The sequence below is a fragment of the Moschus berezovskii genome, chromosome 2 (assembly GCF_049115385.1).
Source record: "Moschus berezovskii isolate FMDL1 chromosome 2, NW_MosBer_1.0, whole genome shotgun sequence".
Taxonomy (NCBI): domain Eukaryota; kingdom Metazoa; phylum Chordata; class Mammalia; order Artiodactyla; family Moschidae; genus Moschus; species Moschus berezovskii.
In genome coordinates, this window is record NC_142461.1 from 104,655,613 (window position 1) to 104,676,969 (window position 21,357).

A 21,357-nucleotide genomic window follows, 5' to 3' on the forward strand; every position below is an offset into this window, starting at 1 on the left:
GAAAATTGAAGAGACAGAGCCAAAGTGAAAACAATGCTCAGTTGAGGATGTGACTAGTGATGGAAATAAAGTCCAATGCTATACATATAATATTGCATAGAAACATGGAATATTAGGTCCATGAATCAAGGTAAATTGGAAGTGGTCAAACAGGAGATGACAAGAGTGAACACTGACATTTTAGGAATCAGTGATCTAAAATGGATGGAATGGGTGAATTTAATTCAGATGACCATTATGTCTACTACTGTGGGAAAGAATCCCTTAGAAAAAATGGGAGTAGCCATCACAGTCAACAAAAAAGTCCAGAATGCAGTATCTGGGTGCAATCTCAAAAATGACAGAATGATCTCTGTTCGTTTCCAAGGCAAACCTTTCATATCACAGTAATCCAAGTCTATGCCCCCAAAAGTAATGCTGAAGAAGCTGAAGTTGAATGGTTCTATGAAGACCTACAAGACCTTCTAGAACTAACACCTCAAAAAGATGTCTTTTTCATCATAGAAGACTGGAATGCAAAAGTAGGAAGTCAAGAGATACCTGGAATAGCAGGCAAATTTGGCCTTGGAATACAAAATGAAGCAGGTCAAAGAATAACAGAGTTTTACCAAGAAAACACACTGGTCATAGCAAACACCCTCTTCCAACAACACAAGAGAAGACTCTACATATGGACATCACCAGATGGACAAGACCAAAGTCAGATGGATTATATTCTTCACAGCCAAAAATGGAGAAGCTCTATAGAGTCAGCAAAAACAAGACTGGGAGTTGACTGTGGCTCTGATCATAAACTCTTATTGCAAAATTCAGACTTAAATTGAAGAAAGTAGGGAAAACCACTGGACCATTTGGGTATGACATGAATCAAATCCTTTATGATTATACAGTGGAAGTAACAAATAGATTCAAGGGATTAGATCTGATAGAGTGCCTGAAGAACTATGGGCGGAAGTTTGTGACATTGTACACGAGGCAGTAATCAAGACCATCCCCCAAAACAGAAATGCAAAAAGGCAAGATGGTTGTCTGAGGAGGCCTCACAAACAGCTGAAAAAGAAGAGAAGCTAAAGGCAAAGGAGAAAAGGAAAAATATACCCATCTGAATGCAGAGTTCCAAAGAACAGCAAAGAGAGATAAGAAAACCTTCCTAAGAGATCAATGCAGAGAAACAGAGGGAAACAATAGAACGGGAAAGACTAGAGATCTCTTCAAGAAAATTAGAGATAAGAAGGGAACATTTCATGCAAAGATGGGCTCGATAAAGGACAGAAATGGTATGGACCTAACAGAAGCAGAAGATATTAAGAAGAGGTGGCAAGAATACACAGAAGAACTGCACAAAAAAGATCTTCACGATACAGATAATCACGATGATGTAATCACTCCTCTAGAGCCAGACATCCTGGAATGTGAAGTCAAGTGGGCCTTAGGAAGCACCACTACAAACAAAGCTAGTGGAGGTGATGGAATTCCAGTTGAGCTATTCCAAATCCTGAAAGATGATGCTGTGAAAGTTCTGCACTCAATAGGCCAGAAGATTTGGAAAACTCAGCAGTGGTCACAGGACTGGAAAATGTCAATTTTTATCCCAATTCCAAAGAGAAGCATGGCAAAAAATGTAGAAACTAACACACAATTGCACTCATCTCACATGCTAGCAAATTAATGCTCGAAGCTCTCCAAGGAAGGCTTTAACATTACGTGAACTGAGAATGTCCAGATGTTCAAGATGGATTTAGAAAAGGCAGAGAATGAGAGATCAAATTGCCAACATCTGTTGGATCAACTAAAATGCAAAAGAGTTCCAGAAAAACATATATTTCGGCTTTAATGACTGTGTGGATCACAACAAACTGAAAAATTCTTCAAGCTATGGGAATACCAGACCACCTGACCTGCTACCTGAGAAATCTGTATTCAGGTCAAGAAGGAACAGTTAGAACTAGGCATGGAAGAATGCACTGGTTCCAAATTGGGAAAGGAGTACATCAAGGCTGTATATTGTCACCCTGCTTATTTAACTTACATGCAGAGTACATCATGTGAAATGCTGGGCTGGATGAAGCACTAGTTGAAATCAAGATAGCAGGGAGAAATATCAATAACCTCAGATATGCAGATGACACCACCTTTATGGCAGAAAGCAAAGAGAAACTAAGGAGCCTATTGATGAAAGTGAAAGAGGACAGTGAAAAAGCTAGCTTAAAACTCAATATTCAAAAAACTAAGATCATGGCATCTGGTCCCACCACTTCATGGCAAATACATGAGAAAGCAGTGGAAACAGTGAGAGACTTTATTTTCCTGGGCTCCACAATCACTGCAGATGGTGACTACAGCCATGAAATTAAAAGCCACTTGCTGCTTGGAAGAAAAGCTATGACCAACCTAGACAGCATATTAAAAAGCAGAGACATTAGTTTCCAACAAAGGTCCATCTAGTCAAAGCATTGCTTTTTCCAGTGGTCATGTATGGATGTGAGGGTTGGACTATAAAGAAAGCTAAGCGCTGAAGAATTGATGCTTTTGAACTGTGGTGTTGGATAAGACTCCTGAGAGTCTCTTGGACTACAAGGAGATCCAACCAGTCCATCCTAAAGGAAATCAGTCCTGAATATTCATTGGAAGGACTGATGTTGAAGCTGAAACTCCAATACTTTGGCCACCTGACACGAAGAACTGACTCATTTGAAAAGACCCTGATGCTGGGAAAGATTGAAGGCAGGAGGAGAAGGGAACAACAGAAGATGAGATGGTTGGATGGCATCACTGACTGGATGCACATGTGTTTGAGCAATCTCCAGGAACTGGTGATGGACACGGAAGCCTGGTGTGCTGCAGTCCATGGGGTGCAAATAGTTGTACACAACTGTGTGACTGAACTGAACTGAGTAATATTGTTCCTTTGCATCAATGATATTGAGGTAATTTGCTAAGGATGCTATGATGTTTGATAATGCAAAAATTAAGAAATAGAGAATTTTTCCTTGATGTCTGAATGGCATTAGCATTAGGAAGATATTAATGACACCGGCAAGCCCCATTACTGGCACTATTCATTTTCAGTGATAATCATTCAGTTCAGTTCAGTTCAGTCGCTCAGTTGTTTCTGACTCTTTGCGACCCCATGAATCGCAGCACGCCAGGCCTCCCTGTCCATCACCACCTTTTGGAGTTCACTCAAACTCATGTCCATCAAGTCAGTGATGCCATCCAGCCATCTCATTCTCTGTCGTCCCCTTCTCCTCCCGCCCCCAATCCCTCCCAGCATCAGGGTCTTTTCCAATGAGTCAACCCTTCGCATGAGGTGGCCAAAGTATTGGAGTTTCAGCCTCAGCATCAGTCTTTCCAATGAACACCCAGGACTGGTCTCCTTTAGGATGGACTGGTTGGATCTCCTTGCAGTCCAACAATAGATCTTGTGTTGTTTGTATGTTACATATATGGCATACAGCACAGCTATATCAGTCAACATTTGTAGTTATCAGTGTTCTTAGGTATATAAATATTATTATATGCAGATAAACTTTTCTATTATCTATATAAATGCATGTATATATCTGTATGCAATATACATACATAGCTATGAAATCCTTTATTAAAATGCAAATTTAAAGAAAACTAACACTATCCTGTTTAATATTTAATTTATTATTTAATTATGGGCTTCCTCATTATCACTAGGTACAAACATGAAATTAGAAGACCACTGCCTCCTGATAGGAAAGCTATGACAAATCTAGACATGTGTTAAAAAGCAAATATATCATTTTGCTTACAAAGGTTCATATTGTCAAGGCTATGGTCTTTCTCATAGTCATGTACAGACATGTGAGAGATGAACAATAAAGAAGGCAGAACACCAAAGAACTGATACTTTCAAACCTTGGTGCTGGAGAAGACTCTCGAGAGTTCCTTGGAAAGCAAGGAGATCAAACCAATCAACCTTAAAGGAAATCAACCTTGAATACTCTTTGGAAGGACTGTTGCTGAAGCTCTAATACTTTGGGCACCTGATGCAAACAACTGACTCATTGGAAAAGACACCGATCCTGGGAAAGATTGAAGGCAGAAGGTGAAGATGGTGAAAGAGAATGAGATGTGTGGAAGGCATCACGGATTCAGTGGACATGAACTTGGGCAAACTCTGGGAGATAGAGAGGGACAGGGAAGCCTGGCATGCTGCAGTCCATGGGGTCATGAAGAGTTGGACATGACCTAGCAACTGAACAACAAGCATCTGATAACTTCGCTGTATCTTTTTATGCAGACATGCCTGAAGCATTTACATAATCAACTAGGTATTTTGTAATGAACATTTCTTCTGTTTTTCCTTTATATTAAAGATGGGTATTATATATTTATGAAATTATGCATGTAAGAAGGCTATATTATCTATGACTTTTATTTAACAATAGTAGAAAGGGTCATTAAAAATATCTGTTATATTGGTTCTGATAGGGCTGGGAACAAACACCTTGTACCTTCATGCCTCTAATGGGCTTCCCTTCTAACTAGCCTGACCCTTCTACCTGGAAAACTCCCACTGGTAATCAAAAACCTCCCCTTCATGCTCACATGTCCTCCTGTACATAGTAATATTAAAGTTGCCATCAGATAATACTCTAAGGGTCTTTTCTCACTCTTTCCTATAAACTCAGAAATGGCAACCCACTCCAGTATTCTTGCCTGGGAAATCCCATGGACAGAGGAGCTGCATGGGCTACAGTCCACGGGGTCGCAGAGTTACACACGACTTATCGACTAAACAACTACAACAGATAGCGCGGTTCCCAGTAAATGCTAATAGACTGAATCTACTTGAGAAAGGAGTTACCATACCCTCTCCTGGAAATGAAAAAAATAATGAAGCAATTCTTATTAAAGTTTACTTGAAACTGTAATCGTCAAAGCAAAAGCAGATAAAATTGGGCTACTCTTTGTATTCTGGAGGTGGATGTTTCTGAGTCTTATCAGCCTGTCTTGCTGTCAATCCTTGAGGGTCTCTCGGAATCTCAGGCACCTCCACGAACCCTCAGTTTGAAAAACACTGAACTAGATTACCCCTCATCAGAATGACCTTAAGCTTAGTGATTTTAGATCTTGTCATTCAATTTGGGGACCAAAATCCAAAGAAGTTTTTTCCTTCATATTCATATGATGAAACTTCCCAAATTAACCCATGTGAATGTAAGATTTTTTACTCTGAAAGTATTTCTTTTTTCCCTGGTGGCTCAGATGGTAAATAATCTGCCAATAATGCAGGTGATGTGGGTATGATCCCTGGGTCAAGAAGATTGCCTAGAGAAGGGAATGGCAACCCACTCCAGTATTCTTACCTAGGACCCAAGGACAGAGGAGCCTGGTGGGCTAGAGTTCATGGCTCAAAGAGTTGGACATGACTGAACAACAACAACATGATATATTATACCCTTAGGGGAAAACTTCATTCTGAAATATCACTATATCTTGAAAGGCCTGATTATAATTATAAAATATAGTTTGCATAGAAAAGAGTATCTTCATTGTCACTCTTGAGAAATGTATCATACAATCCAATCCATCACTGGTCTTGTTATCCTTCATAGTTGATTCTTTATGCTCCTTTCAGACCACCCCTCCCACTTGCTAGTTTTGATGTCCACATACTTCTCCCTACCACACCCCCCCCGAGCTCCTGTGCTTTGCAAGACAATTTGAGTTGCTTGTGTGTGCACGCAGTTGTGTTGGACTCTTTGCAATCTTATGGACTGTAGCCTGCTTGAAAACTGTCCTCAAAAGATTTCCTTTATATGTCCTATTTTTCCAGGAATCCTAACTGCAACTAGCTAATCTAATAACTACTATATGATAGTAGACACTTAATAAATCTTTGTTGAATAAGTGGATAATTAAGGTATTTAAGGATTAATGTGATAACATTTAAGTTTTAAAAGGAACACTTATTAAAATAACAGGGATTTAATTCTAAGGGATGGGATGGATAAAAGAGTAACCTTTGGCAAGCTATTACTGTGTAGCTGGTACTGGTCTAGTCTTTTCACATACACTGCTTTATGTTTAGATATCACAAGAATCTACCTCTCTTCATATAACAGAAGAGAAATGAAATCTTAAATGAGTTAAATATCTTGCTTAAATATAGCAAGTTAGTGACACAGAGGTGAATCAAACTCGGGTATGTCTGACTCCAAAGCAAGGATCCTTCCCATATCATATCACGTTTTAAGAGTGAGGACCAGGTTTGGAGACATGGGGGAACCCAGGAAATCATACGTAACAGAGTAAGGAACTGGTGTTGCTTTTCTTGATGCAAACTTCACTTTCTCTCTGACATTATATGAGAAAGGTTATCCAAACACCATTTTTCCCTCCGAGATTATTTCATCCTAGACTAATGTGAACCACATAAATTTACTCTTGTTTCAGCTCACTCGAAGTTCTGTCTGAAACAGTGATAACCTGAATTATTTATTTTAGGAAATATTTATTTTCAAGTAATATAGTAACTGAAGCTAAACCAATTGTGTTGCAATCTAGAAATTATCCTAGAATAATCAGCATATTCTAATATTCACTTGTTTGATTGCTATTGATGAAACATCATTAGTAAATTAACTTCCCATAACAATCTTATTTGTCTATTTATTTGTTACCCATTCTTTCATTTCACTAAGCTGAAATTTATTTACTGTTGGTGTACATATTTTAAAATTTGAAAGAGTGAGGTTTTACTCTTTATCAGTAGGAACTTATTTGGTGTAATTATATGGATTTGAAGTCAAGTGGGCCTTCGAAAGCATCACTATGAACAAAGCTAGTGGAGGTGATGGAATTCCAGTTGAGCTATTTCAAATCCTGAAAGATGGTGCTGTGAAAGTGCTGCACTCAATATGCCAGCCAATTTGGAAAACTCAGCAGTGGCCACAGGACTGGAAAAGGTCAGTCTCCATCCCAATCCCAAAGAAAGGCAATGCCAAAGAATGCTCAAACTACTGCACAATTGCACTCATCTCACACGCTAGTAAAGTCATGCTCAAAATTCTCCAAGCCAGGCTTTAGCAATATGTGAACCATGAACTTCCAGATGTCCAAGCAGGTTTTAGAAAAGGCAGAGGCAACAGAGATCAAATTGCCAACATCCGCTGGATCATGGAGAAAACAAGAGAGTTCCAGAAAAACATCTATTTCTGCTTCATTGACGTTGCCAAAGCCTTTGACTGTGTGGATCACAATATGTGGAAAATTCTGAAAGAGATGGGAATACCAGACCATCTGACCTGCCTCTTGAGAAACCTGTATGCAGGTCAGGAAGCAACAGTTAGAACTGGACATGGAACAACAGACTGGTTCCAAACAGGAAAAGGAGTACGTCAAGGTTGTATATTGTCACCCTGCTTATTTAACTTCTATGCAGAGTACATCATGAGGAACGCTGGGCTGGAAGAAGCACAAGCTGGAATCAAGATTGCTGGGAGAAATATCAATAACCTCAGATATGCAGATGACACTACCCTTATGGCAGAAAGTGATGAGGAAGTCAAAAGCCTCTTGATGAAAGTGAAAGAAGGAATGAAAAGGTTGGTTTGAAGCTCAACATTAGGAAAACTAAGATCATGGCATCCGGTCCCATCACTTCATGGGAAATAGATGGGGAAACAGTGGAAACAGTGTCAGACTATTGTTTTGGGCTCCAAAATCACTGCGGATGCTGATTGCAGCCATGAAATTAAAAGGCGCTTACTCCGTGGAAGGAAAGTTATGACCAACCTAGATAGCATATTAAAAAGCAGAGACATTACTTTGCCAACAAAGGTCTGTCTAGTCAAGGCTATAGTTTTCCCAGTGGTCATGTATGGATGTGAGAGTTGGACTGTGAAGAAAGCTGATTGCTGAAGAATTGATGCTTTTGAACTGTGGTGCTGCAGAAGACTCTTGAGAGTCCCTTGGACTGCAAGGAGATCCAACCAGTCCATTTTGAAGGAGATCAATCCTGGGTGTTCATTGGAAGGACTGGTGCTAAAGCTGAAACTCTAATACTTTGGCCACCTCATGCGACGAGTTGACTCACTGGAAAAGACTCTGATGCTGGGAAGGATTGGGGGCGGGAGAAGGGGACGACGGAGAATGAGATGGCTGGATGGCATCACCGACTCTCTGGACATGAGTTTGAGTGAACTCTGGGAGTTGGTGATGGACAGGGAGGCCTGGCGTGCTGTGATTCATGGGGTCGCACAGAATCGGTCACGACTGAGAGACTGAACTGAATTGATATGGATTTACCCATAATAAGAGGTTCATAAAGATAAATACTGATAAAGAATTATTTTGCTTTCATGCCCTTTAGTTAAAAAACAAAGTTAGGATTATCTAACATTAAAATTTCAAGTAGTTTAACAGCAGCTGATTTTGAGTATTTTGCTGAGTTTTACATATATTATTTCATTACTCTCAAATTAAAAAAAAAAAAAACTTAAGAAGGGAAGTAATATTATCATCCTTATAGATGAGGAGAGTTGAGCCTTTGTCTAAGTTTTGTAGAATCCAGGAAGAATATATTGTTTAACTAACCTGCTCTTTATTCATCCAGTTTGATGGGCATGTTCTATGGGAGACAATTTACCTCTAAACCTATTGTCCCCCTAGCTAAGGATGATTCTCTTGCCCTCAAGCCCTAATTGGTCAGTAGCAACCATCTACAGAGGGTGTTTTTTTTGTGATATCTGATCTCCTCTTGGAAAAAAAAGATAGTGAGCTCTTGATGGACTTGGAACATGCTCAGTTGCTGAGTCATATTTGACTCTTGGTGACCCTTCGAATTGTAAGCCACTAAGCTCCTCTGTCCATGGGATTTCAGGAGTCAGACCTTCATCTCCTATGTTTCTGCATTGCAGGCAGATTCTATACCTGCTGAGCAATTGGGAAAAACCTCTTAAGTGGAAAAGGACCCTGACTTTTAGTTTCTTTTGTTTCTTTTCTTTTTGGTCATGTTGTGTGGTGTGGAATCTTAGTTCCCTGACTGAAAATAGGAATATTTCCTCCCATATCAATAAACAAGAGTGCCACGGCAATCAATAGCCAGGAGGCTGCAGCCTATCCCTACGGAAAACCCTGAGGGACTCAGGATGTGAAACACACAGGATACTGGCCCCAGACAGCTTTGATGAATATGAAAGGAATGATTTCAGTGAGCCCAGCCTCTTACATCTTCCCGTACATAGAAAAGTGCTAAATTCCTTAACTGAAGCTCAAATACTTTGTTTTGGCCACTTGATGCGAAGAGCTGACTCATTTGAAAAGACCCTGATCCTGGGAAAGATTGAGGGCAGGAAGAGAAGAGGGCAAGAGGACAGGAAAAGGATGTGATGGTTGGATGGCCTCACTGACTCAACAGACATGAATCTGAGCAAACTCCAGGAAATAGTGAACACCAAGGAAGCCTGGAGTGCTGCAGCTCATGAGGATGCAAAGAATTGGACGTGACTGAGTGACAACAACAAACTCCTTAACTTTAATTAACAATAATTAAATTGTTAAATAATCTTTTGATCAGACTACCTGCCCTTTTTTGCAAAACTATATAATCTGGCTACTCCACTCACCTCCTCAGAGCAGTTCTCTCAGGGTTACTTGACATGCTTTCTCTTGGGTATGATGTAAAGTCCTAAAAATTCCCACTGCATAAAACATAACTCTTAACTTCTAGCTTGTGCATGTTTTTTAAGTTGACCATGACCAAGGACTGATCATGGGACCACAGCAGTTAGACATCAGGCTGCAGTGAAAGCATGCAGTCTTAACCACTGGACCACCAGGGCATTCCCAAAACAATCTTAAAAATTCAAAACACCAAGCTTATCTTTCTCAATCTAATCCCCTAGTCCTACTTTCACAACTTCTGTAAACCTTTCCATTAGAGAATCCAGGAAATTTATTTACAAAAACTTAGCAACTAAGCATAGTAAAGATCTGCTGCAATGTGGGAGACCTGGGTTCGATCCTTGGGTTGGGAAGATCCCCTTGAGAAGGAAATGGCAACCCACTCCAGTATTCTGGGCAGGAGAATTTCATGGATTGTACAGTCCACAGAATCACAAAAAGTCGGACACGACTGAGTGACTTTCACTCACTCACTCAGCAACTAAGCACAGCACAACACACACAGTGGCAATAAAATAGAGGAGATTTTAGGAGAACATGATTTGTTTTGGTCCAAAGAACCATTTGAGAAGAATCTGATTAAAATTATGGCCTCTCTATCCAGAAAATGCACATTCACTTGTCAAATTTACTTAAAATTTCCAACTTTATAAGATATTGGGGACACAAGAAGTATTTTCAAACCTAGATATTATTTAAGAGAAAGAGTTTTGGATGAAACATCTCAGAAGATTCCTCTTACACATAATTTGAACATAAAATAATTCCTTCCTCTCACAAACCACAATTATGAATTAAGAAAGAAAGATGCATCTTCATCTTAGATAGTTTTATATCTATAAAGTTAATATGTAGAAATTATACATCCTGGGAATATGCCATGGTCTTCCCTCGTGGCTCAGATGGTAAAGAACCTGCCTGCAATTTGGGAGAACTGGGTTCAATCCCTGGGTTGGGGAGATACCCTGGAGGAGGGAATGGCAACCCATTTCAGTATTCTTGCCTGGAGAATCCCCATGGACAGAGTAGTCTGGTGGGCTATAGTCCATGGGGTCTCAAAGAGTTGGACATGAATAAGTGACTAAGCACAGAATGAAACATGTTGTCTCAAAGCTTAATTTGTTTTTTTAAAGGATAGTCTTTACTGTTTCTTAGCAAAAATAGAAAAAACAAATGCTAATCATTTGCAATGGCAAAAAGGTTTCATTTCATTTTATAGCATTTCCAGTTGAAAATGAATTTTATCTGTGAGATATAGAAATTTGTAAAGCAACAACTTATTTTATAGTTAAAATAGCTTCACTTTATATTTTCAACTTTTTAGAAAATAAGACTCTTAAGCAGCTCTTACCTCATCAGAACCCGATCCAAAAATCAGCAAGTCAAAAGGAATTGCTGCAACCATGTCAATCAGGAACCAGCCTTTGAAGTAGTGTATTGCTATTTTGGCTGGATCACTTACCACTTCTTCATTCTGATTTACATATGTTGTTCTGAAGTTGATTAGAATATCTATGATAAACATAATATCCACAATCAAGTCTACCACATTCAAAGGGCTACAGGAATAGCCACATTCTCGTCTTTTCTGTTCTTCTCTGTCATTGAGGAGAAAGGCTGCAGAATAGGGAGTGAATATAGCAGTGTATATGACCAACAGAAGAATAAGCCAATCCCAGACGGCCTTGAAAGGACTGTAGTGCAATATTGTAAACTTGTTGATGCGTGGTGTCTGCAGTTTATATTCTGGAAGAACATCTGCTCCTAAAGAGAGAACCTGAATAAAGAAAAAAGAACCATACACTACATAAAAATATGATCACTTAATCTTCAAACCTATAAAAATATTAAGTCATATGGCAAATTCTTTTAGAAAAAACTCATGTAATTATGAAATATGTACATTTAAAGGAACCCCACAATTTAGTATATTTGACCCCAGAAAACTTCATTGACATTCCTTGATAAATATAATTTTCACTAAAAAATAGTGAATATTGTCCCTGAGGTACTAAGGAATGGTTACTGGTTCCTTTGGAAATAAAACACATTGCTATTTTTAGAAAATCATAAAATCAGTTTGATACATGGACATTTCAGTTTTCAAACTTAAGAAACAACCTACTTGGATCCATGGTCTTATTTAATTTAAATATATTTAATTTATTATTAAGCCTTGATAAATTAAACCTAATTCATTCAAATCATCAATTAAAATTTTCTCACCTGCAAATATTTTTTAATATTAGAAAAAGTGACATGAGATTAAAATAAACAAAATGAGTCTTTTCCTTAAAAGGCTGAAGGAGTATTTTATATTTTGAGACAATGATACTTTCACTTGAACTCCTTCATCACATTTAGGGAATTGTGTAGAAAGAATGGTGCAAGGAGACATTCAGACTATTGATCTGGAAAGGCTGCAAGATTCTCAGCCACCAAGGCTACTTAAACTCTAAGATTTATTTAATAAAGCATTGCAAGGACTTAATTCATTCACCTTTACAGTCTCAGTTTATATGAGAAAATGAGAACTAAACTTGAATTGTGACCCTACTCAGTAGAAAATTCCCATGCAGATTTTAACTTGATTATAATAATTTCAATTTTAAATCTCATTTTCATATACCATATGAAATTGCCATATACTATATCTTTTTTTCACATGTAATGGGCCATTTAAAGAATTTGAGAAGTTAAATAACCCCAAGTGAGATACAACCAGACTTTTAAATACAATCATAGTTCAGTTAAAATGGACAAAACTATTTTTAGATTAACAGCTATACTGATTCAATTAGCTTTGGAAAAAAATAATAAAGAAATGAGAGCAAGCCCAGAATAAATCTGAACAACACTTATATGGTGGAAAAGGAATTTTTATTATGAGAAATGATAGGAATTATTAGTAGACGAGAACTCTGAAAAATGTGATTTCACTGTTTATGAAATACTAAATATCTTCAGAAACCAAGATTTTTATCAATATCTATATGTAACACCCGATATCAAAATAAGAATAATGTTCAGATAATCTGTCAATTCAAAAGTGCAGACAACTCTATCCTGTTATGCTTTGTATAAAAACCAGTGTATGATATTTTGGTCTGGAAGGAATGGATCATCTTGTAAGGTATCATTATGTAATGTTCCTTTTTCAAAAACCATGAACTACTCAGTATTTAGAAAGCAAAATCCAAAACCTTATCTTGACTCTCAAAGTCACCTAAAATATAGACCTGCTCTACCTTCTCAGTTCCTTTTCTCGTTAGAGTCCTCTGTGCACTCAGTGTACTCTGGCAAAGCATAACTAAAATTTCTGAGATCTTCCCAACTCCCTGAAGTCACGAATTTCTCTCATTAAAAAAAAGGGTAGATAATCATCCAAAGGAAAAAGAAAGCTATTTTTAAAGATATGGATATATCCTGAGCTTGCTTCCTGATTAAGTTTCATACTCTTAGTACCAATTTTCCAAATGGACAATTTGAATACTTGTTTTAGCAGAAGTGTATGTTAGAGTACATCCAGCATCTTAGAATTGCCCTTGAGATGTAAAAACTGTGGGTAGAACTCTTTGCAACCCAAGTAGGCAAACTTTCATATAACAGTTGGATGACTACTGTGCTAAGAGGGGAGTCTGAAAAATTATGAAGACATTGTTCCTGACATCATAGAATCAATTGTTTATTGGGGGAAATATGAACAAGAAAATGGGAGCCCTACTGGGGTCCACCCAGCTCCTGAGATTGATGGTAGTGCTGGTGGGGTGGGGGAGCAGCCTTCATAGAGGAATTTCAGGAAAAGATAGCACTTGAACTGAGCTTTCAAGTAGGAAGTGGTTGGGGATGATGGAACGGGCACCTACAGGCAGAGGAAACAGAACGAGCAAAGGAAGGGATGCATAAAATGCTATATTGTGTGTTCAGGAACTGTACGCCGCCTTATCCTGCTGATGGATAAAATGCAAGGGAGTAGTGGTGAAGAATGGCAGCCGAAGACCTAATGTGGCATGATTGGAACCTCAGGCTTTCTTCTTTAGGTAAGGGTTACTCAATTTGAATAAAACACAGACTCCTTTCCAAAAGAAATACTTAGTACATAACTCCAATGATTATTATATTATTCTTATTTATAATGTTAGGTAAATATGTACAAGGGGCTTCCCTGGTGGCTCAGTGGTAAAGAATCTGCCTGTGATGCAGGAGACTCGCAGGAGACGTGTGTTCAATTCCTGATCTGGGAAGATACCCTGGAGTAGGAAATGGCAACCCAGTCCAGTATTCTTGCCTGGGAAATCCCATAGACAGAGGAGTCTTGTGGGCTACAGTCCACAGGGTCATCAAGAGTCAGACACGACTGAGTGACTAACACTTTCACTTTTTTTTTCACTTTCAAGATATCTTATATGGATGTTTAGTACTCCCAAGAGAGAAGTAGAACTATCTAGTCCTCTTAAAGTTAAGGACTAGAAGTGGTAGAGAATTACTCCTGTTATATACTATTGGTTAAAGCAATCATTCCTAGATAGTATATTAAAAAGCAGACATTACTTTGCCAACAAAAGTCTGTCTAGTCAAGGCTATGGTTTTTCCAGTGGTCATGTATGGATGTGAGAGTTGGGCTGTGAAGAAAGCTGATCGCCGAAGAATTGATGCTTTTGAACTGTGGTGTTGGAGAAGACTCTGGAGAGTCCCTTGGACTGCAAGGAGATCCAACCAGTCCATTCTAAAGGAGATCAGTCCTGAGTTTTCATTGGAAGGACTGATGTTAAAGCTGAAACTCCAATACTTTGGCCACCTCATGTGATGAGTTGACTCACTGGAAAAGACTCTGATGCTGGGAGGGATTGGGGGCGGGAGGAGAAGGGGACAACAGAGAATGAGATGGCTGGATGGCATCACCAACTTGATGGACATGAGTTTGAGTGAACTCCGGGAGTTGGTGATGGACAGGGAGGCCTGGTGTGCTGTGATTCATGGGGTCTCAAAGAGTTGGACACAACTGAGCGATTGAACTGAACTGAACTGAAAGCAATCCTGGCCTAGCCTACATTCTAAAAAAGTGGTGAGTTAGACTTTACCTTTTGATAGGGGAATGGCAGGAGTGTGGAAAGAAGGGATCGACTGGAGCCATCTTGGAGATAAGCTGTCACAGAAACTGTTAACAAGTATTGTTTTTAGATGTGAAAATGATATTGTGTGATGTTTTAAATACTAGTCTGAGAGTTTTAGGGATACATAATAACATATTTGTGGATGAAATACTATATGAGGTGGGTTCCAATAAATCCAGAATGAGGGAAGGGAAAGGTGAATGGAAAAGTCTGGTTATATGCAACAACAATAGATGTATGTTGTCTTTTATTGAAACAGGGCGAAGGTATACACAATTCTCTCTATTTTTACAATATGTTTAAACTGTTTACAGTAATAATAGTAATAATAAAAAGAAACGTAAAATCTCACTCAGAAAAGGCCAAGATATTGAGGATCAGTATCAGTTCAGTTGCTCAGTCCTGTCTGACTCTTTGCGACCCCTTGGACTGCAGAATGCCAGGCCTCTCTGTCCATCACCAACTCCTGGAGCCTGCTCAAACTCATATTGAGGATGGGCCTACACATATCACAGGGTCTCACTCCTATCGAACTGAGTTGGTTCCTTGTTAGGCAATTTGGAATTCCCTTTTCTACAACAGAATGTTTACTTTGCTCTCCATACATCTAAGTCATATTATGTTTATTTCTATTCAGTCCGTGGATCCTACACATAATCCCAGTGATGCCCAGCCTTGAACTGTTTCTCCTTAAATTTTGTAAAATTGGTGGCTGGGACAAATTATGTTTTAAGAAGATAGTTGGACATGCTAAGTCTATAGATGCCCATTTCTCTGAGTATACTTAGCTACACTGCTCACCAACTTAGATTAAAATACAGCCACTTTTCAAGACGCACCAGGTTAGGCCTCTTGTTAAAATACTTTATCAGTATTTCATATTCAAACTTTTTTCTGGATTGATATAAGAAGCTTGTTTCTGCATTCTTTCCTCTTAAAACGAAATGAAATTTTTATGTTGTTTAATGTCATTTTTGTAAATATTTGCATTATATATATTTATAATTCATTTCTAGTAAAAAATTGATCTCTCGAAATATCAAAAGTTTTCATACCTTTTTATTTAAAAAATGATAGTGAATTATTTCATTACTTACAGTTACTTTTTTTATCTTGAGAAAACCTATATAAGTTTAGAATTCAGTACTATTATTTCAAATGCTTCCCTGGTGGCTCAGCGGTAATCTACCTGAAAATGCAAGAGGTTTCTGGGCTAGGAAGAGCCCCTTGAAAAGGAAATGGCAACCCACTCCAGTGTCCTTGCCTGGAAAATTCCATGGACAGAGGAACCTGACAGGCTACAGTCCATGGGGTGTTAAGAGACGGACAACACTTAGTGACTAAACCACCACCGTTATTTCTATTTCCCTTCATATTATTTTAATTGCCCTATTGATTTAAATGCATGTATCTTTGATAATGACACCTCATACTTACTTTGGAATTGGATAAATGTGTGAATTGTAAGTTCCCAAGAAAATAAAATTAATTATGACAGTGCTTGGGAGTCATTCTGGTGGAAATAAAATATTAGATAAGTAAGTAGTTGTTCTAAAAAAAGGTAAGTAGGATTCTAAGTGGTCAATGGTTGAAGAGAAAAAGTCTGCTACACAGTCTATTAGTCTATTACATTTCTTTAAGAGCCGACTTCTCCCACACATTTGAGAAATAGCACATTTTAGAAAAATAAAACATGATTAATTGAACTATTGTAAGGATTTTCTTTTAAGAGAGAAAGCAAAGGAGGGAAGAAACCTCACTGTATAAAAAAGGGGAACTCCATGGTCTCCAAAAAGACACATTTTCTTTCCTCAAACCACCAATTAATTGCACAGTATAATGCAGCCTAAAATATGGTTTTCTTTACTAAGTACAGTTTTTCTCTTTGCTAGCACATTACTATTTGTTTAACCTTGAATGGTTAAAGTGTTATATAAAACCAAAATCTTCATAGGAAATAGCACTATTTATTCAATGAAGATCTACTGTGAAACTTTTGTGCAAACACCAGGATTAATAACCACTCTTCCTTTTTGAAAAGTGCAATAGGGAACGATTAAGCCTTCCAAAAGATTATACAGTACTTTTGGCAGCTGTTAAACACCATGCTGAGGTGTTGGTAGAGACTGCTCATCTGTTATTTATCCTTAACTCGGGACTTGCAGTTAACTAATAGGCCAGCTATATTTTTATCTATCAAGAATAGTCAGTAACAAAATGAATCAGATAGATTATATAGCATCAGAAAAGAAACTCCCATGGCTTTTAAGCACTTGATTTGAGAAATAAAGCAAAACCTGAGTATTTTCACTTAGTCAAGTAATTCCATGGATGATTATCAGGATATTTAAACAAAAAGATGAAAAACAGTTACACAATAAATCAAATCTGTAGCATAGGAAATTTTTTAAATAAATAAAATTCTAAAATTAGGTAGTAGGATCACTGCAGCATTCTGTATTCAAATAATTTTCTAAAGCTTAGACATTTAATCATGTGCGTGTTTATGTGTGCACACACATGTGTATCTGTGTGTGTGGATTGGATTCTGAAGATTGTATGAATTTGTTAAAATAGGAGTCATCTAACTAAATGTCAGGTTTAGTGCTTTGTTTTTGTATGTTCCGTGTATGTTAATATGAAAAATTTCTTCTTCTCAAAAAACGTGTGACTCTCAGAATATGAAAGAATTAGGTTAGGTAATATCTTAAACAATTATAATACTCTAATGTTACTTCAATATATGCATATTAAAAAATGACAGGTTCTTCCAGAACCATAAACTCCTTTTAACTTCCACACCACAGCTAGCTGGGCAGTGGCCGTTGGTTTTGGCTCCATATTCAATTAATTGTGAATCAGCCCCTCCCCTGTAGCAGCTCATCTGAGGAGCTTGGGGTATCACCTTGCTGCTGATACCAGATGCCTTCTGGCCTAACGTTTCTTCCTCATCAGCCTCTTCTCTCTTTTTTTTTTCTCTTGGAAACTGTACCCAGGCACTCTTCTCTCCATTTATTTCATCTTTGTTTTTAAATAGAGAAGGAAATGGCAACCCACTCCAGTGTTCTTGCCTGGAGAATCCCAGGGACAGGGGAGCCTGGTGGGCTTCCGTCTATGGGGTCGCACAGAGTCGGACACGACTGAAGCGACTTCGCAGCAGCAGCTGCAATTTAAGAAAAAATGGAAATCTGGAAAAGAAGCAATAGGCACACCAGTTCAAAATCACAGAAGAATGAAGAATAGCCTTAAAGATGGGACAGAGAGATACAGGGTTTAGATAGGACAGTTTGAGATAAATGTGCCAGATACCAGTTCACGGAGGTGCCTGGTAGATGGTCTAGGACTGGGCTCCAGAGGAGGTTGGAGTCTGACACTTCATCCTGTAGCGACAGAGCCTGAAGTTCTGGAAAGTGGACTCATTTGCCAGGAGGGTGTACAGACAGAGAGAATCCACTAGAAATAACTAAAATGTGGGATGGAGAATAAAGGCAAGGGAATATTCCTGGGGCTTAGCAATTTACCTGAATATACATAGTACACACTCAAAATAGTTGAATGGACATGTTTGTAGCTTAAGAAAAAGACAAGCTTAAGAAAGTGACAAGACAGAAAGTTCATGAGAGAAAGGATTTTGATAGAAACAGCTGCTGTTGCCAAAATTTGTTGTTCTACCCTCCAAAGAGTAGAGTTGTGGCTAGAATGTGTCTGTCCAGCCAACACTATGTTACTCGCTCCATCTGCATCTAACTATAGCCATCTGTCATGAATAGCATTTCTTGGCCAAACCCAAGCAAGTGTGTCCTTCCTTATTCACTCTTCTTTTCCTTCCATGGCATAAAACCAAATGCTTCTAAGTCTTCAGGTCCTTAAATCCTATGGGGTAGGGGAGTCATCAAGTGTAGGAAACCTGGGTCACCCAATCATTAAGTGGAGGAAATTATTCATTACACAGAAACACCAGTTTCCACTATTGCTTGAGGATGAAATACAATATTGTGGCAAGCCTCAGTGATATGGGCTTCCCAGGTGGTGCAGTGCTAAAAAATCCACCTGCCAATGCAGGAGACACAGGTTTGATCCCGGGGTCAGGAAGATCCCCTGGAGTAGGAAACAGCAACTCACTCCAGGATTCCTGTCTGGAAAATCCCATGGACAGAGGAGTCTGGAGGGCTACAGTCCATGAGGTCACAAAGAGTAGGACATGACCGAGCACACATGCACCTCAATAATATGAGGGTTTATTAGTTTCAGGTGCTAATATTACTCTAATACTTGAATCTTTAATAAGACAAAGATCTCAAACAGGCAAGAGAAAAATATCAAGTCCACAGTGTATCTCGTCTCTTCCCTCTGCTCTCCCTTGAGGTTTAGTTTAATAAAGTCACATCACTGGTGTTAACAATGATAGTGTGCAAACTTACAAAGATCAACAGAGCCACATCTAAATCTAGCTAAATCACACGAACCTGCACACTCATTAGTTTGGTGACTTTTTCAAGGGCGGAGAGAGTAAGGAGTAAAGAAATCACAAAGGAATGGATAGGCTCAAGCTCACTTTGCTCAGATTCTTTCTGCCCAGGAACCCCCAGAATCATTATCACTGACAAGAAGACAACGGGGGTTGAGGGGCTTTTTCTGACACCTCCCTCCTCGAGGAGAGGAGACCACACTTCAGCTGCAGCCGCCACCGCTGGCACTGGGAGGAGCAGAGCTGCCCTCCTCAACGTCCTCTGTCAGCCTATTTTGGCCCCTGCTTTTTTTCCCTTGAAATACGATGCACCTGATGACTCTAGACTCCTGAGAGAATACCTGTTCAGCTCATCAATGCTATCTCTTGGAGAAAGAGGAGCGTTAACATTGAATTAGTTACCAGAACGGGTATTGAATTATGACATTCAATTCTCTCAACAGCTCTTTGAAATAAACATTGTTATCTCCATTTTTATAGACATGGAAACTAACTTAGAGAGGCTGAATAATTTATTTGAGGCCTCAGAGTCAACTATAGTATTATCAATCCTAATAACTCATAACTTTACTGAATGCCTATTATTTACTGAAGGCTTAGTTTGCACTATCACTTTTAAATATGACAGTTTTTACATCGGAGGTGCTTGTTAAGAGTTCAATTATGTCCCCAGAAAAAAATATGCTGTTGTCCTAATGCCCAGTATCTGTGAATATGACCTTATTTGGAAATAAGGTCTTTGCAGAGGTAATCAAGGTAAGATGAGGTCATACAGGATTGAAGGGGGGCTCTATCTAAGGACTAGTGTCCTTAGAAGAGGGCAAGAGAACGCAGAGACAGACACAGAGGAAATGCCACGTGATGATGGAGACAGAGATTGGAGAGATGTGTCTATAAGCCTACAACACCAAGACTGCCAGAAACACAGGTGCTGAGAGAAAGGCATGGAATAAACGTTCCCTGGGGCCTCCAAATAGAGAAGTGCCCCTGTTAACACCTAGATTTGAGACTTTCAGCTTTCAGGACTATAAAAGAGTAAACATAGGTTGTTTTAAACCGCCTAGTTTTTGGCCATTTGTATGACAACAAAGGAAATTAAGACAATGCTATTGAGTGGCCACAGGACTGGAAGAGGTCAGTCTTCATTCCAATCCCAAAGAAAGGCAATGCCAAAGAATGCTCAAACTACTGGACAATTGCACTCATCTCACACCCTAGTAAAGTCATGCTCAAAATTCTCCAAGCCAGGCTTCAGCAGTATGTAAACCATGAACTCCCAGATGTTCAAGCAGGTTTTAGAAAAGGCAGAGGCACCAGAGATCAAATTGCCAACATCTGCTGGATCATGGAGAAAGCAAGAGAGTTTCAGAAAAACATCTATTTCTGCTTCATTGACTATGCCAAAGCCTTTGACTGTGTCGATCACAATAAACTGTGGAACATTCTGAAAGAGATGGGAATCCCAGACCACCTGATCTGCCTCTTGAGAAACCTGTATGCAGGTGAGGAAGCAACTGTTAGAACTGGACATGGAACAACAGACTGGTTCCAAATAGGAAAAGGTGTACGTCAAGGTTGTATATTGTCACCTTGCTTATTTAACTTCTATGCAGAGTACATCATGAGGAACGCTGGGCTGGAAGAAGCACAAGCTGGAATCAAGATTGCTGGGAGAAATATCAATAACCTCAGATATGCAGATGACACTACCCTTATGGCAGAAAGTGAAGAGGAACTCAAAAGCCTCTTGATGAAAGTGAAAGAGGAGAGTGAAAAGGTTGGCTTGAAGCTCAACATTCAGAAAACAAAGATCATGGCATCTGGTCCCATCACTTCATGGGAAATAGATGGAAAAACAGTGGAAACAGTGTCAGACTTTATTTTTTTGGGCTCCAAAATCACTGCAGATGCTGATTGCAGCCATGAAATTAAAAGACGCTTGCTCCTTGGAAGGAAAGTTATGACCAACCTTGATAGTATATTAAAAAGCAGAGACATTACTTTGCCAACCAAGGTCCGTCTAGTCAAGGCAATGGTTTTTCCCGTGGTCATGTATGGATGTGAGAGTTGGACTGTGAAGAAGGCTGATTGCCGAAGAATCGATGCTTTTGA

At 38.9% G+C, this 21,357-nt stretch overlaps 1 protein-coding gene across 4 annotated transcripts in view; it reads right to left on the bottom strand.

Moving 5' to 3' along the window:
- KCNH7 (potassium voltage-gated channel subfamily H member 7) overlaps positions 1 to 21,357 on the bottom strand; it is a 551,616-nt gene that overhangs the window by 62,354 nt on the left and 467,905 nt on the right. For all 4 annotated transcript variants that reach the window (XM_088829781.1, XM_088829779.1, XM_088829780.1 and 1 more), the window contains one exon: positions 11,015 to 11,440. In XM_088829781.1, coding sequence (XP_088685907.1) covers positions 11,015 to 11,440 — 426 coding nt within the window. The remainder of the gene's footprint in view (positions 1 to 11,014; positions 11,441 to 21,357) is intronic.